Source organism: Gopherus evgoodei, chromosome 21, assembly GCF_007399415.2.
Source record: "Gopherus evgoodei ecotype Sinaloan lineage chromosome 21, rGopEvg1_v1.p, whole genome shotgun sequence".
Taxonomy (NCBI): domain Eukaryota; kingdom Metazoa; phylum Chordata; order Testudines; family Testudinidae; genus Gopherus; species Gopherus evgoodei.
In genome coordinates, this window is record NC_044342.1 from 7,390,948 (window position 1) to 7,412,699 (window position 21,752).

General features: G+C 41.4%; 3 protein-coding genes across 3 annotated transcripts; 2 read left to right on the top strand and 1 right to left on the bottom strand.

The window, feature by feature from the left end:
- The first annotated feature begins 929 nt into the window (after positions 1 to 929).
- LOC115637863 (olfactory receptor 11L1-like) lies at positions 930 to 1,889 on the top strand. The gene has a single exon (XM_030539463.1). The coding sequence runs from the start codon at positions 930 to 932 to the stop codon at positions 1,887 to 1,889; it is 960 nt and encodes a 319-aa protein (XP_030395323.1).
- Positions 1,890 to 8,938: 7,049 nt separating this feature from the next.
- LOC115637864 (olfactory receptor 6B1-like) lies at positions 8,939 to 20,431 on the top strand. Its single transcript, XM_030539464.1, has 2 exons — positions 8,939 to 9,863; positions 20,391 to 20,431. Exons 1-2 carry the CDS (start codon positions 8,939 to 8,941, stop codon positions 20,429 to 20,431), a joined length of 966 nt encoding a protein of 321 aa, XP_030395324.1.
- A 67-nt stretch (positions 20,432 to 20,498) lies between these two features.
- On the bottom strand, positions 20,499 to 21,470 carry LOC115637865 (olfactory receptor 10A7-like). The gene has a single exon (XM_030539465.1). The coding sequence runs from the start codon at positions 21,468 to 21,470 to the stop codon at positions 20,499 to 20,501; it is 972 nt and encodes a 323-aa protein (XP_030395325.1).
- Positions 21,471 to 21,752: the final 282 nt, after the last annotated feature.

Genomic DNA, 21,752 nt, shown 5'->3' on the forward strand with positions numbered 1-21,752 from the left:
CAGGGGTCAGATTCCCACCTGGTGTAAACCAGTGTAGCTCTGGAAAGTTATTGCAGCTCTGCTGATATAAAACAGTATGAAGATATGGGGTCAGATTTTCAAAAGAGTTTATGGGCTCCTTAAGATGCATACAGGTGCATAGTGCAATTTTCAAAAGCTCCCGAGTAGGCTGGGCACAAGAAAGCTCATCTAGCTTTGAAAGCTCCACTAAAGGGCAAGAATCACAAAGGCTTGTTGATATTGTCACTGTGCGCAAATTTTAGGTGCCTAGAAAACCACTGGGATCGTCTGCTCTGATGTGGGGCAGAAATGTAGACACCTGGGGGACTTTTACAACCAAAATTTAGGCGCTGAACAAGTTTAGGCATCTTTGGGTTTTGGGACCTTTTGAGTGGCAATTTTGTGAATTCCAGTGGGGCCTGATTCTGGGGTTTAGGTGTGTAAAGTGGCAGTTAGGCAGCTGAATCCTGTTGTGACTCCAGTCCTAGGCAGCTACCTAAATAACTTTGAAAATCAGGCCCAGGTTGCTTAAGAAAGAAAGTTGCCTGTCAGTTTTCAGTAACTCAGAAGGATTCTTTCCAAACAAGTGTATGGGAATAGTTGGAAAAACATGGTGTCTGCATGGTACCAATGAGATCAGAATTAGAGTTGGAAGAAATGGAGATTGCACCAGTTGTATCAACCAGGTTTGTGGCTAATGAAATGTCAAATCACTTTTATGCTACCATCAGATGCCTCAAGTATCAGCGATACCAAAAACATGCATGTCCATTGTCTCAAGTATCAGCTGAAACATACCACCAGTAATCAGCAGGACAAGGGGAGTTTACATTATCTTTATAAATTATAATGATTGACTCTGTATTAATTTTCTAACTTCATCAAGTACAATTGTAGAGGTTTTGTTTAATTTTCTGTAGGGACTGTTCATGGAAAACAGAGACAGAGGAAATCAATCAGTGACGGAACTCATCCTTCTGGGATTCGGGAATCTCCCTGAGCTGCAGACCCTTCTCTTCCTGGTGTTTCTAGTGATCTACATTGTGACCATGGCCGGGAACATCCTCATTGCAGCACTAGTTGTGGCTGATCAGCATCTTCATACTCCCATGTACTTTTTCCTAGGGAACTTGTCTTGTTTAGAGACCTGCTACAGCTCCACTGTCCTGCCTAGAATGCTGGCCAGTCTCCTGACTGGGGACAGAACCATTTCTGTTAGCATCTGCATCACACAATTTTATTTCTTTAGTGCTCTGGTGGCTACAGAATGTTTCCTCTTATCCATGATGTCATATGATCGGTATTTAGCGATATGCAAACCACTGCATTATGCTGTCCTCATGAATGATAGGTTCTGTCTCCAGCTAACAGTTGGATCTTGGATAACTGGCTTTCTGGCTATGATCATAATAATAATATTGATGTCACAGTTAATTTTTTGTGGTCCCACAGAAATAAACAGTTTCTTTTGTGATTTCATCCCAGTAATAAAACTCTCCTGCAGTGATCTCCATGTGCTGAAGGTGGTTGCATTCATATGCTCTTCAGTATTCTCAGTGATTCCGTTCATTTTAACTCTGACATCCTACATTTGCATCATCATCACTATCCTCAGAATCCCTTCCACCACTGGGAAGCAAAAGGCATTTTCCACTTGCTCTTCACACCTCATTGTTGTTACCATATACTATGGAACACTAATCATTGCCTATATGTTACCAAAAACTGATACACTGAGAAACCTGAATAAAATATTCTCTGTCTTCTACACTGTCGTTACACCTCTGCTCAACCCTCTCATCTACAGCCTGCGAAACAAAGAGGTCAAAGAGGCCCTGAGAAAAGCTCTAAGTAAATGTGTGGCTTTTGCAAGAATCATGGAAATGTAGAGTTGGAAGGGAACTTGAGAGGTCATCTCGTCCAACCACGTGCACTGAGGCAGGAACAAGTAAACCTAGACCATCCCTGAGACGTGCTGACCAGTCTGTTGTTAAAAATCTCCAGTGACTGGGATTCCACAACATCTGTTGGAAGTTTGTTCCAGACCTTAACTATCATAGGTAGAATTTTTTTCTTCTATCTAACATAAGTCCCTTGCTGCAAATTAAGCTGATTCCTTTCTGTCCTACCTTCTGTGCACATGGAGAACAATTGATCACACATCTTTTTAGATGAGACCTTAACATATTTGTGGACAGTTATCAGATTCCCCCTTCAGTCTTTTTTCTCAATACTAAATATACCTAGTTTTTTTTTAACCTTTCCTCACACATCAGGTTTGCTAAACTTTTCATCATTTTTGTTGCTTTCCTTTGGACTCTGCATTTTGTTCACAGCCTTCCTAAAATTCATATAGTCCAAGTTAATGTTTTTAAGGTAAAATAAAATTTGAAATAATTGTTATATGGGATTGTCACTTGTAATCTGAATATTACTTATTCAGGTGAGTGGTCCATATACTAGGCATATGAATATAGGTTGTAACTGGAATTTCTGAAAGGTAGGTCAATGGGTTGTTTCAAAGGAAGTTCAATGGGATTTTTTATCTCTAGACATCCTTACAAGTCCCAGCATCCACAAACACAAACCTGTAGAGGTGATGGATTAGGAGGCAGAGTGCAGAGGGGGAAGCCAATGGGGCATGTTAAATTAACTGATCATATGGCTTTGAATTTTATCCCACAAATTTAACATCTACTGTTAGGATATAGATATTAATGCCTGTCTTTAAAGGCCTATATTTTAAGAATTTAGGTACATGTTTATCACTTAGGTAGTTATAGAGGTATAAAAGAATCAAAATCATTGTCTGCCTGTATAAGGGCCTTCTCCCACTGTGACAGTCTGAGGCCCTGATCTTAAGCTAAGGCCTTTGGCTAAGCAGCAGGGGCAGCCATAAGCTGGAAAGCGAATGGTTACATCCTCACATCCCAAACCAGCCACATTGAAATAAGGGAATCTTGGGCTTTTAGAAAGGTGATCCGATCTATCCCCTCCAGAGAAAGGGAAGAGCCTAAAAAATGTAAAGAAAACTTAGTTTGATACCATCCTGTCTGGCAAGAAATCAGTTATCAGTAGCTGGGATGTAAAATCCTCACTTCTTTCTTGTTCTGTCACTGTAGTCTCCACTTCCCTATTGTTTGTCTGTATAATCTCTGTCTGCTTCTGTGATTGTTTCCATCTGCTGTATAATTAATTTTGTTAGGTGTAAACCAATTAAGGTGGTGGGATATAATTGGTTAAATAATTATGTTAAAATATGTTAGAATTGGTTAGTTAAATTTCAGTAAAATGATTGGTTAAGAACTCAAGTTTTACTATATAGTCTGCAGTCAATCAGAAAGTAAGGGGCGGGATTGGAATCATATTTTGCTAAGGGGGGGATGGGAACAGGAATTGGGAACAGGGACACAGGCAAGTCTCTGTGGTTTTAGAGCTGAGAAGCGGGACACTGAGGAAGAAAATTGAAATCATTGCTTGCTGAAAGTTCACCTCAATAAACATTAAATTGTTTGCACCTTTGAACTTTGAGTATTGTTGCTCTCTGTTTATGCAAGAACCAGGGAAGTAAATGGGTAAAGAAATAAGCCCTCTAAAATCTCCCCTTAGGTGTTACCAGACTGTAGACTTATTTTATCATTGTGTTATTTGGTGTTATGCTCATTTCATGTGCTATTTCATATATTATAGTCAAAGTGTGTTAAATAGATTTAAATTGTAGGATAATAGCAGTAAAAAACTGAAAAGTATTTCAGAGCGATGAGTGTGTATTAAGTATATAAGTAAAGCATGGGTGGAACACAAGGCCCACAGGCTAAGGTCTGTAAGATTTTAGCTGAGTGAGACTAGACCATAGGCTTAAGAATGGTTGATATGAATGGATGGCATAGGAATAGCCCTATGCCAGTAAGGTCACAAGATTACTGTAAAAGATCTGCCAATAGGTGATGTTACAGAAAAATAGATTGCAATAGACCACAACGTATTGCTCAAGATTACGAGACACTTGATTGTAACATGAAATGTCCTGTCCTGACAGCAGGATACGTGTTGTATGTAGATGATAATTAGTGTAGTAGAAAGAGAGCCCGAGACATAAGGCCTTGTATCAGAGGCCTGCTGTGAGGCCTAAGGTCTGAACTAAAATAGTAGTCAAGCTTTGCTGATATAAAGCAAAGAACCAAAGTTAGCAGAAGTCAGGCTCTGCCTGCTTTTAAGCTCAGAGCACCAGGCAAAAACAAGGCTGGTATTACAAAAACACACACATTCCTGAGAAGTGCACTCATGCTAGCTGCTCAACTCATCAGCCATCATATCCCTATGGCAGACTCTCTCCTGAACAGGGTTTTGCACAGTTCCCTTCCTATGGTGTGATAACCTCAGCAAGCCAGGCCATGTGAAAGGCCAGTGTCTCCTTTGCTGTCTCTTTGAAGGCTATGGACAACCATAAAATGCTAGTGCCAAGTGTGTTTGGTGTCTACAGGATTCAGCGTCAGTTGAGTGGGGATTTCTTGAATACCAGTGGGACCTGATTCTGGCATTTAGCCACCTAAGTCCCGTTGTGAATCTAGCCCTTCTTGCTTTCATTTCAAGTAGAGATGAAGGTAGACTTACCTTTTGGACAGGTGACTTGCAAGCTGGAGTCTCTGATGTCAGCCCTTCCATCAGGTTTTCAGGTCCAGTACACAGTCTTCAGTCAAGTAATTGGATTATTTCAGTAAAAATCTCCCCTCTGTGTCAGCCATCTTGTTTTCATTATGAAATTATATTGCCTTTGTGTTCCTCATGAAATGAATGGAATTATAATATCTTTGAAATGTTGTGAACATTCTTCTAACCTTTATATATCTGTTTTTCATTAGTTGGTTTCTAGAAAGCTAAAATAGGGTAGAGATGACAAACATGTTACCCTCCAATTATATATGTGTAGTGGAGCAGTACAGAGACTGTAGTGAAAGTTGGGTCAAGGTTTTCAATTGAACAAGATACTTTTCCCTTGCTCCATTCTATGTCCATGTGATTATTTAGGACATTATATCTAGAATGTATCATGTCCTTTGCTTTTTCTCTGGTGGCATAATAAGTATAAGCAGTTTGTTTCCTTCTTTCTGTCCCACGTCATCCCTCCACAGACTGTATCCAATGCAGGAAATGTCTAGTCAAATCATAGTGACCGAGTTTGTCCTGCTGGGATTCCCTGTATATTGAGAGTTGCAGATTTTACATTTCATGGCCTTTCTAGTGGTTTACCTGGCACCTATGACGAGAAATATTCTTACCATCATGGGCCTAGTACTTGAACACCATGTTCACACCCCAGTGTACTTCTTCAGGTTAACTGATCCTTCTTAGGTCCGTTTCACCTCTGTCACCATCCTCAAATCCATGGATAATACTTTAATCAACAGCAGATTGATCTCTTTCTCTGGATGAGTTGCCGAAGACTTTACAGTTGCCTCTTTTGTTGCTACAGAATGGAATCTTCTTTCTTCTCATACAGCATTGGTGTATATCTGTTAATTTGCCACTCTCTGCTTTAGAGGACTATCATAAATAGAGGCAAATGTGCCCAGATGTCAGCTGGTTCCTGGAGACAATGAGAGGTGATGAAGGGGCAGTTGGACTATGTAATGGAAACTGGGAGTAAAAGAGGAATTGGGTAGGGAAAGGGTGGCTATACTGTATAATGGACATTGGGGCAGCAGAGGTTGAGAGATAGGCAAGTGACAGCTATTCTGTATAATGGGCACTAGGGACAGCAGTGTGTTGAGGTGGGGCAGCATAGAAACATAGAATATCAGGGTTGGAAGCAATCTTAGGAAGTCATCTAGTCCAACCCCCTGTTCAAAGCAGGACCAATCCCCAGACAGATATTTATCTCAGTTCCCTAAATGGCCCCCTCAAGGATTCATAGATTCATAGACTCTAGGACTGGAAGGGACCTCGAGAGGTCATCAAATCCAGTCCCCCGCACTCATGGCAGGACCAAATACTGTCTAGACCATCCCGGATAGACATTTATCTAACCTACTCTTAAATATCTCCAGAGATGAAGATTCCACAGCCTCCCTAGGCAATTTATTCCAGTGTTTAACCACCCTGACAGTTAGGAACTTTTTCCTAATGTCCAACCTAAATCTCCCTTGCTGCAGTTTAAGCCCATTGCTTCTTGTTCTATCATTAAAGGCTAAGGTGAACAAATTTTCTCCCTCCTCCTGATGACACCCTTTTAGATACCTGAAAACTGTTATCATGTCCCCTCTCAGTATTCTCTTTTCCAAACTAAAGAAACACAATTCTTTCAGGCTTCCTTCATAGGTCATGTTCTCAAGACCTTTAATCATTCTTGTTGCTCTTCTCTGGACCCTCTCCAGTTTCTCCACATCTTTCTTGAAATGCGGTGTCCAGAACTGGACACAATACTCCAGTTGAGGCCTAACCAGCGCAGAGTAGAGCGGAAGAGTCACTTCTCATGTCTTGCTCACAACACACCCGTTAATGCATCTCAGAATCATGTTTGCTTTTTTTGCAACAGCATCACACTATTGACTCATATTTAGCTTGTGGTCCACTATAACTGCTAGTTCTCTTTCTGTCGTACTCCTTCTTAGACAATCTCTTCCCATTCTGTATGTGTGAAACTGATTGTTCCTTCCTAAGTGGAGCACTTTGCATTTGTCTTTATTAAACTTAATCCGGTTTACCTCAGACCATTTCTCCAATTTGTCCAGATCATTTTGAATTATGACCCTGTCCTCCAAAGCAGTTGCAATCCCTCCCAGTTTGGTATCATCTGCAAACTTAATAAGCGTACTTTCTATGCCAACATCTAAGTCGTTGATGAAGATATTGAACAGAACTGGTCCCAAAACAGACCCCTGCAGAGCCCCACCTGTTATACCTTTCCAGCAGGATAGAGAACCATTAATAACTACTCTCTGAGTACGGTTATCCAGCCAGTTATGCATCCACCTTATAGTAGTCCCATCTAAATTGTATTTGCCTAGTTTATCGATAAGAATATCATGCATATCAAATGCCTAATTAAAGTCTAGGTATACCACATCCACCGCTTCTCCCTTGTCCACTATGTTAGGCATTCCTTCAGACTTCTTGGTCAAGACCGAAACAAAGAAGTCATTAAGCATCGCTGCCATTTCCAAGATTCCTGTTACTGTTTCTCCCTCCTCACTGAGCTCACAACCCTGGGTTTAGCAGGCCAATGATCAAATTGCTAAGCTATCCCTCCCCGACAACAGTGGGTGGCAGATGGGGAAGGAGTGGCTATACTCTAGGGGCAGCAAAGTGTTTGGGATTCATTGCATATTAAGTACCTCGGCCTTTTGAAAATCCCACTAGATTCCTATTTGCATCTGTAGACGCCCAAATATCTTTAAATATTTGTCCCATAACACTCATTGGAAGTCAATGTGACTTAGGCACCTAACTCACTTACACACTTTTGTAACTCCCCCGAGATACCAATGTCCATCTGTCAGTGCCTAATACCTTTGTAAATCTGCTCCTTTTCTCTTTCTACTTGAATTCTCTGTGTTTAAATTGAGGATAATACTCTTCTCTATGTCTCACAGCAGCTCAAAGGATAAATACTTTTAATATTGTGAAGTGCTCAGAAATTTTGTTGAAGGGGGACAGGTAAATTGCATAGACAGGACAATGGTGTGTATCTCATCAAATTTGTGAAGAGACTGAAGTCAAGAGTTTTACTGTCTGCATGATTTTCCTTTGAGGTTAGATGTTCTCCATCATTAAACTTGTTGTTTGTAGACTCTTTGATGGGTTTCTCATAAATGATACCTTCTCACCTGTTTAAAATTCCCAACAGCAGAAATGCCCAGGGAGATCTCACCCTCTCACAGAAAGGATAATTTCTCCCAGATAAATATTGAATCAAGAGTCTTTTGCTCATTCTTAAAAAAAATACAAGGCAGTATATACCATCCAGATTAACAGATCTGAGAACAATGTGAGGAAGAAGCCAGCTTCTAGATCCATGGTCCCATATATCCTAGGTGAGTGCGCTAAGAAAACTGTTTAGAAATTCGGAAGTATTCAACTAGAAGGGTGGGATTCAAATATATGTCGCTTGACCTTTAAGAAGGATAACAGAGGCACTTATATACTTTTGTTAGCTTCACAGCTATACTATTATATATATTTTACTTGTAGGCTGAATGAGGAATTGGAAAATCAGTAAATATTATAGAAGGAGACTTCGTAGATGTGAGAGGGGTATCTTCCACTGTAAAGAATGGTTTAAATCTTGACTGTCTCATTTTTTGAATGCACTGGCCCAGATATTCAATGCTACTGCAGTCAATGGGTCAGATCCCCATCTGGTTTAAATCAGTGTAGCTCTTGAAAGTTATTGAAATTCTACTGATAGAGAACACGTTTTAGTGGTACCCGTGTTAGTCTGTATGATCAAAAAAAAATGAGGAGTCCTTGTGGCAACTTAGAGACTAACAAATGCAATTGGGCCTAAACTCTCAGGCATTCATCAGATATGAAGAAGTGGGTTCTAGCTCACAAAAGAGACCAGAGTTCAAGTTGGAAGAAATGGAGACTGCATTGGTTGTATTAACAAGGTTTGTGGCTAATGAAATGTCAAGTTACTTTTAAGCTGATATCAGATGCCTCAAGCATCAGAGATATGAAGAAATGAATGTTCACTGTCTGGAGTATCAGGTAAAAAATAATATTAGTAATCACCGGGAAAATCGGAGTTTAAATTATAATCTTTATAGGCTTAAATTATTGACTCTGTATTAAATTTCTAACTTCATCTAATAACATTGCAAAGGTTGTGTTTAACTATCTTTTAGGGACTGGTCATGGGAAACAGAGTAAGGGGAAATCAAACAGTGACAGAATTCATTTAATTATTATTGGGAGTTATTTTCTGTAGATACAACCCATGGAAGATATTGAATGGGGAAATCAAACAGGTGTCACAGAATTCATCCTCCTGGGATTTGGGAATCTCCTCGAACTACAGATTCTTCTCTTCCTGCTGTTCCTAGTGATCTACATTGTGACTGTGGCTGGGAACATCCTCATTATTGTGCTAGTTGTGGCTGATCAGCACCTCCACACTCCCATGTACTTCTTCCTGGGAAACTTGTCCTGCTTGGAGACCTGCTACACCTCAAACATTCTGCCCAGGGTGTTGGCCAGTCTCCTGACTGGGGACAGAACCATTTCTGTTGAGGGCTGTATTGTACAATTGCATTGCTTTGTTTGTCTGGTAGCTACAGAAGGTTGTCTCCTAGCAGTGATGTCTTATGATCGTTATTTAGCCATATGCAAACCCCTGCATTATTCAGCCCTTATGAATGATCAGTTTTCCCTCCAGCTAGGAGTTGGGTCTTGGCTAAGTGGCTTCACAGTCAGTACCAATGCAGAATGCTGGATGTCACAAATGATTTTCTGTGGGCCCAATGAAATTGAACATTTCTTTTGTGATTACATCGCATTGCTCAAATTGTCCTGCAGTGACACCAGCAAGATGGTTCTTGTGATCTTCCTTCTCTCCTTCATAATGATTCTTCTTCCATTTCTCTTTACGCTGACATCCTACGTGTGTATCATCAGCACCATCCTGAGAATCCCTTCCACCATGGGGAGGCAAAAGGCTTTTTCTACCTGCTCCTCTCACCTCATCATGGTCACAATTTTCTATGGGACCCTAACTATTGTGTACATGCTCCCAGACACTGCTGTCCTTCGAGACCTGAACAAAGTGCTCCCTGTCTTCTACACCATCCTGACTCCCCTGGCCAATCCCCTCATCTACAGCTTGAGAAACAAAGAGGTCAAGGAGGCCCTGAGAAAAGCTCTAAGTAAGACTATGACTTCTATAACCAATCACCAACTATGTGGTAGGCATTTATTGTGAGTTGCAATCAAACATGTAGAAATGGAGCTCATCATGCGATGCAGTGTAGCAAACCATGGCTCATGAGGGCATCCTTAATTATTAGAGCTGTTCTATTACCAGTAGTAAGACCCTAAGTGTGAGAAAGGGCAAGTTTAGAAGTATGGACTGCGGGGCAGGTATAGGTTGACTCATAAGATATAGTCTGGATGGACCCTGAATCTTCCTGGGGTAATGTGAGTGAAATGAGCTGCACTGCAAGATGGGAAGTGATTTTAGGGATTTAAGTAGCGATGAATTTCTCCACAGTTCAGATGGTCTACATGAGGTATACCTTGTTTGCAGTGCTGTTGTAGCCATGTTTGTCCCAGGATATTAAAGACGCAAGTTGGGTGAGGTGATATTTTTTAGTAGACCAACTTCTGCTGGTGAGAGAGACAAGCTTTTGTGTTTACATGGAGCTTTTCTTCAGGTCGGAGAAAGGTACTCAGAGAATCACAGCTAAATACAAGGGTGAAATAGATAAGACATTAATACATGTCACAAAAATCACTGAAGGTGAGGTAGGCAGTTAACACTTCTACAATAATTGGACAAAGTGGGGTTAGTGAGTTACAAATGGTTATAATGAGCCAGATATCCACTGTCTTTATTAAAAACATGTTTTTTGTTGTCTAGCAGATTTATGAATGTAAGTATAATTTAAAAAATTACAATGCATACTCACTGGGGGCCACATCCTGAAAGAAATCTTTCCCAAACTCCTTCTTTTGGCCTTCAAAACAACCCCTCAACATCACCAAGCTCATCATCAGAAACTCCCCACCAGGATCCACCAAAACAAAGCAGCACCAGCCCCTGCCATAACAACAGATGCAAAACTTGGAGACATATCTCCACTGCTACAATGGTCAATGTCCTCACAAGGCACCTTTAAAGATCCATGGGCCCAACATGTGCTGTACTTCATCCAGTAGGCATTCTTAGAGCAAGCCTGACTGCACACAAAATGTCACAGAGAGGAGGCAACTTCTCTGATAAGCTTTAGCCCACTGTTCAGGGCACTCACCAAATATATGGGAGATGCCCTCAGATTAGTTCCCCTCTCTGCCCGAGAAGTAGAAGGGATTCAAAGATGGGTTTTCAATGTTTTGGCTACATGCTGTAACCACTGACTTAAGGGTAGGTTTGAAGGATGAGATTTTTATTGGTAAATGACGGCAAGCATCAATTTCACCCTACACACACGAAACAGCAAAAATATTTCCTTTGAAAAGAAAAGAAAATTATGGATAGGCAAAGTAAGATAAATGCTGCTTGGGAACTTATTAGAATTTGATTGAATGATACTTACCTTGTATATTTTGTCATGTGATTTCATTTTCTGTTTTAGTGATTATAAAGCTTTAACTTTTTGCAATTAATGTCTCTTGTCATTAAATAATGACCCACCCTCTTGTCTTTGTCCCCCCATTATTTCCCACAACTATGAACATATAAACTGATAACAATCAGAAAAAATACTTAAATCCTATGATGTTACACAACTGTGATAATGTAAATTGATAAAAATAGAAAAATGCTTATAAACCAGGGTTTGTCAAACAGGGGTCACTGCTTGTGTAGTGAAAGCCCCCAGTGGGCCAGGACAATTTGTTTACCTGCCCCGTCTGCAGGTCTGGACGATCATGGCTCCCATTGGCCTGGAGCAATGATCCACAGCCAGTGGGAGCCGTGATCAGCCGGACCTGCAGACGGGGCAGGTAAACACACCGACCTGGCCCGCTAGGGGCTTTCCCTACATAAGCGGCGACCCCAGTTTGAGAAACCCTGTTATAAACAAACATCAATATTATGCATCAAAATTATAAAAAAATAAAAATTGAATTTTACCAAGCCTAATTAAAGGAAATCCTGATACTGTGCTCTTCCAGTCTCTCCTGTTGAATCTGTTCCACTTTGTACAAGCAATTAAATATGCATTGGGCCTCACAGCAAATGAAAATGACTCTGTACCCCAGTGGTCAAGGCAGTCCCTTCAGAGCTGGAAGATTCCTTCTCCTGACTGACCCAAGAGGGGAATTGAATTTGGGGTCTGACAGCCCAAGTGGTTCTTTAACTGCCAGGCTAAATTTTATAATGGAAGAGACTGCTATTACTTCATTTTATCCCATGTCTCCCTCGGGCCATTATATTCATGCAGAGCCTGCCTCGTGGATAAGGCTCCTCAGGTGAGACAGGCTGGGGACACCAATCTTCACAGGTGTTTTGATCACACTGCAGCCTTGGTGTCAAATTGGCATTCCATGCCTAGAGGCAGAAGTTTAGGCAGTAAGGAAATGTTGACAGTACAAAGGTAGGTGCCTAGGGCCAGATTTTTAAAGGTATGGATTTCAGTGGATTTTTAGATGCTTTTGAAAATCCCAGTAGGCACCTAAATACTTTAAAAATCTGGCCCTTAGTTAGTTTAGGAGCCTATAGAGTTTAGTGGCAGCAGAACAGGTATTTGTGGATTGCAGTGGTGCCTAAAGCTGCCTAAATCTCATCTTGAGATGCTAAGTCCCTTTGTGGATCTGGGCCTTGGTGACCAGCAGGGGTGAAAGTGAACCAGTAGGGGGCAGTACGGCACACCGGTAAGAACTGCGCTGGCCCATACCTAGCCCACATTAAAGCACTGTCACAGCAGCACCTGAATGTCCCTGCCCCTTTTGCCTCCTCTGTAGGTGGCGCTGCTGGTAGGGTCCTTACCAGTAGGGTGGCCTACAGGGGAGGCAAAAGGGGCAGGGACATTAAAGTGCTGCCATGACAACACTTTAAGGACCGTCTTTTTTTTTCTATGGCAGTACTTTAAGGTCCCTCCCCCTCCCCCCGACGAACGTAGTGGGGCGGGGGCAGAGGGAGCAGCTGCCCTGAGGCCAGCAATTTAAAAGGGTCTGGGGTTCTGGCAGCTGCTCCCTCTGCCCCCGCCCCACTACGCTCATCGGGGGGAGAGGCAGGGACCTTAAAGCACTGCCATAGAAAAGGATGGTCCACTAGTTCCCAGGTGGCTGACCCCAAGCCCCGCCCTTCTGCCTTAGGCCCCGCCCCTTCTGGGGGCAAGAGCCACCCTGGCCCCATACCAGTAAGTGTCTTGACTTACTTTTACCTCTGGTGACCAGACATCATTTTCACCTGCTCTGCTGCTACCAGTCCTATTATTTTATTGAGAGCCTTATACAATGTGTCTGAGACAATCAGTGTGTTACTCCACGTTCAACATCCTTGTCATGATTCAGCCCCTTCCTTCATGCCAGTGCAATGGTTTTAATTTCAGAAGTTTCAAGTATTTTTTCTCATGAAAAGTGGACCTAGAATGAAGAAATTGGAAAACAATCAGCCAAATGATCTACTGTATAGGGACCAATTCTACAAAGGAGAGTAGAATATGAATATCCACTGCCTTGCACCTTGCATACTCATTCACACCTCTGAATGAGACTATAAATGCTTAGGTCCTATTTCTCCTCTGATTTATGCCTCTGATGTCAATGCAGTCATTTCTGATTTACACCAGAGTCTTTTAGAGAAGAACCAGGACCTATCATTCTATTCTGGTAGCTTTTTACATCTGCTCTGTCATTCTTCTGTACAGGTGTAATCCATTACAGAAGACACAAGGTCATGGAAAACCATGCCCACATATACTGTGATTTATTTCAAACCTTCGCAAAACAAGGCAGTGATGAATGAGAATTCAGAAGGAAGTTTCCTCACATGTGGACACTTCTCCCAGAAAGGAATGACTGAACTACCAGTTTACTTTGTCACAGTCAACCAACCACTCATGATGAAATTAATAGCTGCTGGTCAGCATTGACCTTAAATTTGCAATCAGCCTAGAGGTAATGCTGTTCATATCTCTGTCCCAGATCTAGGCAAGTATCAGAGGGCTAGCCATGTTAGCCTGGATCTGTAAAAGCAGCAAAGAATCCTGTGGCACCTTATAGACTAACAGACGTTTTGGAGCATGAGCTTTCGTGGGTGAATACCCACTTCCTCAGATGCATGTAGTGGAAATTTCCAGGGGCAGGTATATATATGCTAGCAAGCAAGCTAGAGATAACGAGGTCAGTTCAATCAGGGAGGATGAGGTCCTGTTCTAGCAGTTGAGGTGTGAAAACCAAGAGAGGAGAAACTGGTTCTATAGTTGGCAAGCCATTCACAGTCTTTGTTCAATCCTGAGCTGATGGTGTCAAATTTGCAGATGAACTGAAGCTCAGCAGTTTCTCTTTGAAGTCTGGTCCTGAAGTTTTTTTGCTGCAGGATGGCCACCTTAAGGTCTGCTATAGTGTGGCCAGGGAGGTCGAAGTGCTCTCCTACAGGTTTCTGTATATTGCCATTCCTAATGTCTGATTTGTGTCCATTTATCCTTTTCCATAGAGACTGTCCAGTTTGGCCGATGTACATAGCAGAGGGGCATTGCTGGCATATGATGGTGTATATTACATTGGTGGATGTGCAGGTGAATGAGCCAGTGATGGTGTGGCTGATTTGGTTAGGTCCTGTGATGGTGTCGCTGGTGTAGATTTGTGGGCAGAGTTGGCATCGAGGTTTGTTGCATGGATTGGTTCCTGAGCTAGAGTTCCTATGGTGCGGTGTGCAGTTACTGGTGAGAATATGTTTCAGGTTGGCAGGTTGTCTGTGGGCAAGGACTGGCCTGCTACCCAAGGCCTGTGAAAGTGTGGAATCATTGTCCAGGATGGGTTGTAGATCCTTGATGATGTGTTGGAGGGGTTTTAGCTGGGGGCTGTATGTGATAGCCAGTGCAGTCCTGTTGTTTCTTTCTTGGGTTGGTCTTGAAGTAGGAGGCTTCTGGGTACATGTCTGGCTCTGTTGATCTGTTTCCTTATTTCCTCGTGCGGGTATTGTAGTTTTGACAATGCTTGGTGGAGATTTTGTAGGTGTTGGTCTCTGTCTGAGGGGTTAGAGTAGATGCGGTTGTACCTCAGTGCTTGGCTGTAGACAATGGATCGTGTGATGTGTTCGGGATGGAAGCTGGAGGCATGAAGGTAGCTGTCAGGAACACTATCTCTGATGATGCCACAGCACAACTGGCTGCTGAGCTCTGTGCCTTTATACTTACACACAACTATTTCAAATTTGATGACAATATATATCTCCAGATCAGCGGCACTGCTATGGGCACCCGCATGGCCCCACAATATGCCAATATCTTTATGGCCGACCTGGAACAACGCTTCCTCAGCTCTCGTCCACTCACGCCCCTTCTCTACCTATGCTACATTGATGACATCTTCATCATCTGGACCCATGGGAAGGAGACTCTGGAAAAATTCCACCACGATTTCAACAGCTTCCACCCCACCATCAACCTCAGCCTGGACCAATCTACACGGGAGGTCCACTTTCTTGACACCACGGTGCAAATAAGTGATGGTCACATTAACACCACCCTATGTCGAAAACCCACCGACCGCTATGCCTACCTTCATGCCTCCAGCTTCTATCCCGGACACATCACACTATACATTGTCTACAGCCTGCTCTAACCCCTGAGACAGGTCTTAAAGAGAAAACTTTATGTAAAAAGAAAAAAAAAACATAAAAATGGTCTCTCTGTATTAAGGTGACAAATACAGGGTCAATTGCTTAAAAGAAATATGAATAAACAGCCTTATTCAAAAAGAATACAATTCAAAGCACTCCAGCAACTATACACATGTAAATACAAAATAAAAAAAAACATATAAATCACTGTCTTATGTTTTTTGTACTTACAACTGGGAAACAGAAGATTAGAAAGCAAGAGACAGAAATCCTCTCATAGCCGAGAGAGAAACAGATTCAAGACCAGAACAAAGGACTCACACACAAACTTCCCTCCACCCAGATTTGAAAAAAAGTCATGTTTCCTGATTGGTCCTCTGGTCAGGTGTTTCAGGTTACTTCTTTCCAGGTGAAAGAGACATTAACCCTTAGCTATCTGTTTATGACACGCCTCCTGCTGGGGATGTCCTCGGGAATTACCTCTTAGAGCCCAGAGCACCCTCTGCAGGCTGGTGATCCGCTTGCCATTGGCCCCCATTTCCCTTCCAGTGCCCTTATCTCAGGATTCTACCTACTACAGTACCCCACTGTCTTTCTCTGGGTTTCCTCACCCCAAATTTTGATATCATCAGTGTACTCTCTTTGTCATTATCTAAATAATTGATGAAGATATTGAACAAAACTGGACCCAGTACTGATCCCTGCAGGACCCCACTCATTATGCCCTTCTAGCATGATCTCAGCTACTGATAACTATTCTTTGGGAATGGTCTTCCAAACAGTTGTGCATCCACCTCATAGTAGCTCCATCTAAATTGTATTTCCCTAATTTGTTTATGAGAAGGTCATGTGAGACAGTATCAAAAGCTTTGCTAAAGTCAGGACATACTACATTTACTGATTCCCCCCATCCACAAGCCTTGTTACTCTGTCATTTAGTTTGACATGATTTGTTCTTGGTAGTGACAGTAACTTATCATCTTCCAGGTGTTTGAAGATTGATTGCTGGATTATTTGCTCCTTTATCTTTCCAAATACTGAAGTTATGCTGACTGGTTTGTAGTTCCCCAGGTTTTCCTTACTCCTCTGTTTATAGTTGAGCACTGTATTTGCCCTCTTCCAATCTTGTGGAATCTCCCATCTTTTACGACTTTTCAAAGATAATCACTAATGGCTCAGATATCTCCTCAGTCAGTTCCTTAAGTATTCTAGCATGTATTTCATCAGTACCTGCTCACTTGAACACCTCTTACTTGTGTAAGCAATTTTTAACTTGCTCTTTCCTTATTTTAGCCTCAGATCCTAACTCATGTATAGACCACATTGAGATCCTCAAGTAGCGGGTGGTATGGATATGGAAATGTATATTCTTATTATTGAATCAAAGACATTCCTAAATAACTGTTGACAATTCAAGTAAAAATGAATTAATTATTTTTTCATTATATATGGACAAGAGTTGAAATTGATTGCTTTTTTTTTTAAATAAAGGCTCATAGAAAAATGGAGATAGTAAAGAAGGAGAGGGGAAAATATGAATATTGTTGTCGGGGAAAGGAATTAAACAATCTAAAATATGAAGAAACTTCCAGAGACTTGGAATATGTGACTATATGACAGACAGACAATATAACAACTATGGATAGACGTAGAGGGTTGTAAAGGAGAGTAGAGCTGATTGAAACATTTCAGATAAATGTTTTTGGTAAGAAAATGCTGATTAAACAAAATCTGAATGTTCACCTGGAATGTTTTATTTTTATCTGTTTGGGAAATTCATATTGTGGGGGAAAATGATTTAATATTTATCATTTTAACTATAATATATCATATCATATCATATAATTTTCAACTTATTAAACCCTCCTGACATTTTTACCTTATTGAAATGCTATATTTCAGAATATTTAATTGAAAAATCTGCAGTGTTGACTTTTTGGCCTGATTTGGGGTAAAACCAAATTCTGAAATTATTCATTTCTTCCAGGATAGAAATTAATTTGTTAGACTAGCCCTGAAAAAGATATAAGGCATCGTTCCTGTTCTTATTTGTGATAATAGTAATGATGAATAACTAGCCAGTTCTTTGAGCCCTTACTGATTACTATCTGAATTGTTCCTTGAGCAATTCCACAGAAACCAGTGTGATTATTTATGGAACAAGGTCCCATTCAGGCTGAAAGTATTAAAATATGTCCCCTAATATTTATACAGCACCTTCCAACTCAGGTTCTCTGAGCAACTAACATCAGTTGTGCCAGCTTCACAACCTCTGGCTGTGGCAGGTCAGTATTTACCCCACTTTTGCAGATGGAGAAACTGAGGCACAGAGAAGCAAGAAGCGATTCTCCATCAAGGTCCCACAGCTAGCTTGTAGTGGGAGCAGTAAGAGATTCTGGGTCTCATGAATTACCCCTGAATATATCCTATAGATATGAGAGTGTAAGCCTCAGCAGAAACCCAGTGATATGACCAATCATACTACACAGATGGGGGACATGTCTCTATGCAGAGACAGACAAGCTTTTTAATTCATGCACCCACTTCCATTCTAAAGACAGATGTAAAGTCTTCATGAATAAAGAGGAAGCAGAGCCCACAGCCCGGACACCTTGGGTTTCAGGAAAAAAAACAACACCCATGAGGAGTCACTTAAAGCCAACCACTACAATCTAGAAAACTTTGCCACTTGAGGTGGCTTATTCACGTGCCTTTGCAGAATTGAGCCCTGGATAAATGTCTGATAAAGTAGACAGTCCTATTGTTAACACTTCTAGATTTCCAGAATCAGGAAGATATGTCTAAAATTGAAATGTAATTGGCAATGACTTAATTCAGTGTCTGAGATCTCTGAAAATCATGGAGAATTAAAAATAATTAAATAAAGATAACAAATAAAAAGAGGACAAATGCTTCATCACTAGCATTAATGCTACATAATCGCTTTCTACAAATAAAGTAATAAAACACAATACAAACTCTCAGTTGCCTTCAAGTTAATTATAAGATACTGGTTTCTCCCTTTATTGATTGCCAGATTCTGCCAGACATGGAACTATGTCTGTTTGATTTACAAGAGTGGTAGGTTCTGGTTTGCATTGCTTACAGGACATCTTTTCTTTCTTTCTTTCTTTCTTTCTTTGCTTGATCTGAGGTAATATCTAAGAGTCCTGATCATGCATCAGGACCACATTGTTCTATTCTCTGGACAAAACCGGAGCAAAAAGACAACCCTTGTCCCATCCAACTTCCAGTATAATTATATCATATCCCAATCTGTGTGGCTGTGGGAAGATTTTACATAATTATATGGAGTCCTGGGGATGGCTAATGTCATTTCCACAGAGGGGCACCTATGTAATTGCAGTTTTTTATTTCTTCAGGAAAGCAAGAAAAATACTCAGGACCGATCCTCAGCCTGTGTACATTCTCTGCTACAGTTTAGGATTTATGTTGGGTTTCTGTATTCTAGTCCCAAAGGAGGGCTCATTGCTCTCATTTAGAAGAGACTTGTGCTTTTGGAAGTGAAGAAATAAGTTTCCTCACTATTCTCTCCATGTTCCTGGTTTTATTTGATTCAAACAGTAACTGTGTGTGTTGTTTGTAATGCCTTGGTACACACTTCACTAATTGAGCACCACCAGAATTCAGAGAAAAGTCCTGATTCTCTCTACATTATTTATGTACAGTACTGTCCATGGTAGCCCAATGAAATCAAGTAAGTTTCTTGCATGGAGTAACACCTACTTCAAGATCAGCTTGTTTGTTTTCAAGATCTTCATAGGGTGAGTAATATTCCTATGTATAATCATCTCTTATGTGTATCTCATTTCCACCAATCTGAGATATGCTCTAGGAAGTGGACTCTGAAATTTTTTCCACCTGTATGTCTCAGTTGACCCTCCTCCTCCTATTCTTTGGCACTCATGTTGGGCCCATCTCCAGCTACTCACAGAATAATGACAGGGTGTTTTCTGTGCTTTGCAACACAGTCACCTCTCATGCTGAAGCCGTTGAGCTACACCCTGAAGACCAGGATGTGAAAGTGGCAGTGAGAAGTCTTGATGGGGAAATTATATTTGCAATGAAATTGGAAATGTTTTTCTGACAGGCTTGTGAATATCTTTTCGGTGCTAAAGAACTCTCCTTTTTTTCATTTCATTTTCTGCTCTGTGTTTATTAGAAATGGTGAAAAAACTACAAAACAAATGAAGTTACTTTCATCAGGAGCAGCGCCAGGGTTTCTGGTGCCCTAAGCAGAATTTGAGGGGGGGAGGATTTTGTGCGCTCCCCATGGGGCGTTCGGGAGCTTCCAGTTCCACTCCCATCGCACTGCTGAAGAAGGACCCTCCGCCGAAATGCTGCAGGTGACAGCGGCAGTCATTGAGCTGCCACCGAAATGTCGGCGGAAGGTCCTTCTTCAGCAGCGCGACGGGAGCAGAACCAGAAGCTCCTGTGCAGCCTGTGGGGAGTGCGCAAAATGCCGCCCCCCGAATCCTGGCGCCTTAGGCAGCTGCCTAGGGTCGCCTAAAGGAAGCACCGGCCCTGACTTTCATTTGGTAACTTCAAATGGACCTATTTTTGTCTTTTGTTGAGAAATTTTCTATTGTACTTCATTGTTTATTATTCATGCTCATTTTCTACAATTTTCGTGAAATTTTATTCAAAATAATTCTCAAAATGGTTAATGTGCAGCACATGAACATTGTTTTCCAAAATTAGCTTTTTCAACAACATATTTCATTGCAATTTTTATTTAAGATGAAAAAAATCCATGCATATTCACATTAAATGTCGATGAGTTTTGTATGTTTCAAGCAGCAGTATCTATAATCAACATTTCTGAAACTTTGATGCCTTTCCTGGCCAAAATTTCAAATTTCAACCCCCGCCTCCAGAAAATTGACAAAATGTTTTCAACATTTTTGTGTGTTTCATTTTGCAGTTTTCGGACACTACTTCACCTGTAACAGTGACTGGCATTGACATCAAAGTAACTACTCAAGATTTGTACAGTTGGATAACTGATCTCAGAACAAGACCTGTATCCCAATTATTTTCTTTGAGAAAATATTTTTCCTTTCAGCCCATCCAACAACAATCTCCACACAGCCCCTTTCACCTCACTGTTCCTCAGGCTGCAGACTATAGGGTTCAAGATGGGGGTGATGGTTGTGTACATCAGAGCCAGCACTTTGTTGCTGTCCAGTGAATTAATGGACTTAGGTCTTAAATAGATCAGGCCACTGCTCCCGTAATACAGTGTCACCACAATGAGGTGTGAGGAGCAGGTGGAGAAAGCTTTGTGTCTGCCATCAGTCGAAGCCATCTTTAAGATGGTGGAGATAATAACAACGTAGGACACAAGGATGAGAGAAAATGGAGTGAAGTTGACCAGTATAGTAGCTGTAAACAACTGCATTTCATATGAAGTGATGTCAGTGCAAGAAAGCTTAATTAATGGGAGAACGTCACAGAAGAAATAGTTAATCTGATTGGACTCACAAAATAGCAAGGTGAAAACCCAGACTGTCTGTACTAGGGATACCATGTTACCACTGAACCAAGAGAGAACTACCAATGAAAGGCAGACCCTCCTCTTCATGATGAGCCTGTACCTCAGTGGGTTGCATATGGCCACATAGCGGTCATATGCCATTGCAGCCAGAAGGAAGCACTCAGAGATTCCAAGGAAGAGCAGGAAGTACATTTGTGCAGCACAGCCCACAAAAGAAATGCTCCTGTTGTCTGAAAGGAAGTCCACCAGCATCTTGGGGATGGTGACCGAGGTGTAGCAGATCTCCAGGAAGGATAAGACTTGGAGAAAGAAATACATTGGGGTTTGAAGGGCTGTGTCTATGGTGACGAGGATGATGAGGATGTTCCCCATCAAGATAATAATGTAAATGAACAGATAGATGGAGAACAAAGGCACCTGCAGGTTACGGTGGTTGGAAAATCCCAGTAGAGTGAATTCAGTCACAGTGGTGAGGTTCCCCCTTCTTGATTCCTTTGCATATTTCATTTATGGGAGATAATAAATACCTAGATACATGTGAAGAAATGACCTACTGTGGGAAATAAGGAGAAACAGTCAAAGGCACACATTCTCCAATGGACATTCTATGAGAGTTGGGGCCTATGTCCTCAAAGATATTTCAGTGGCTCACTCCCATTGATTTCTATGGGAGTTAGGCACCTAAATACCTTTAAGGATCTGTACCTTAAAGGTACTTTACTGCCCCATGTGCATTTTGTTGGTGATGGTAATACAACATTCAGATCTGTATATTTGCCTGAGGTAGAC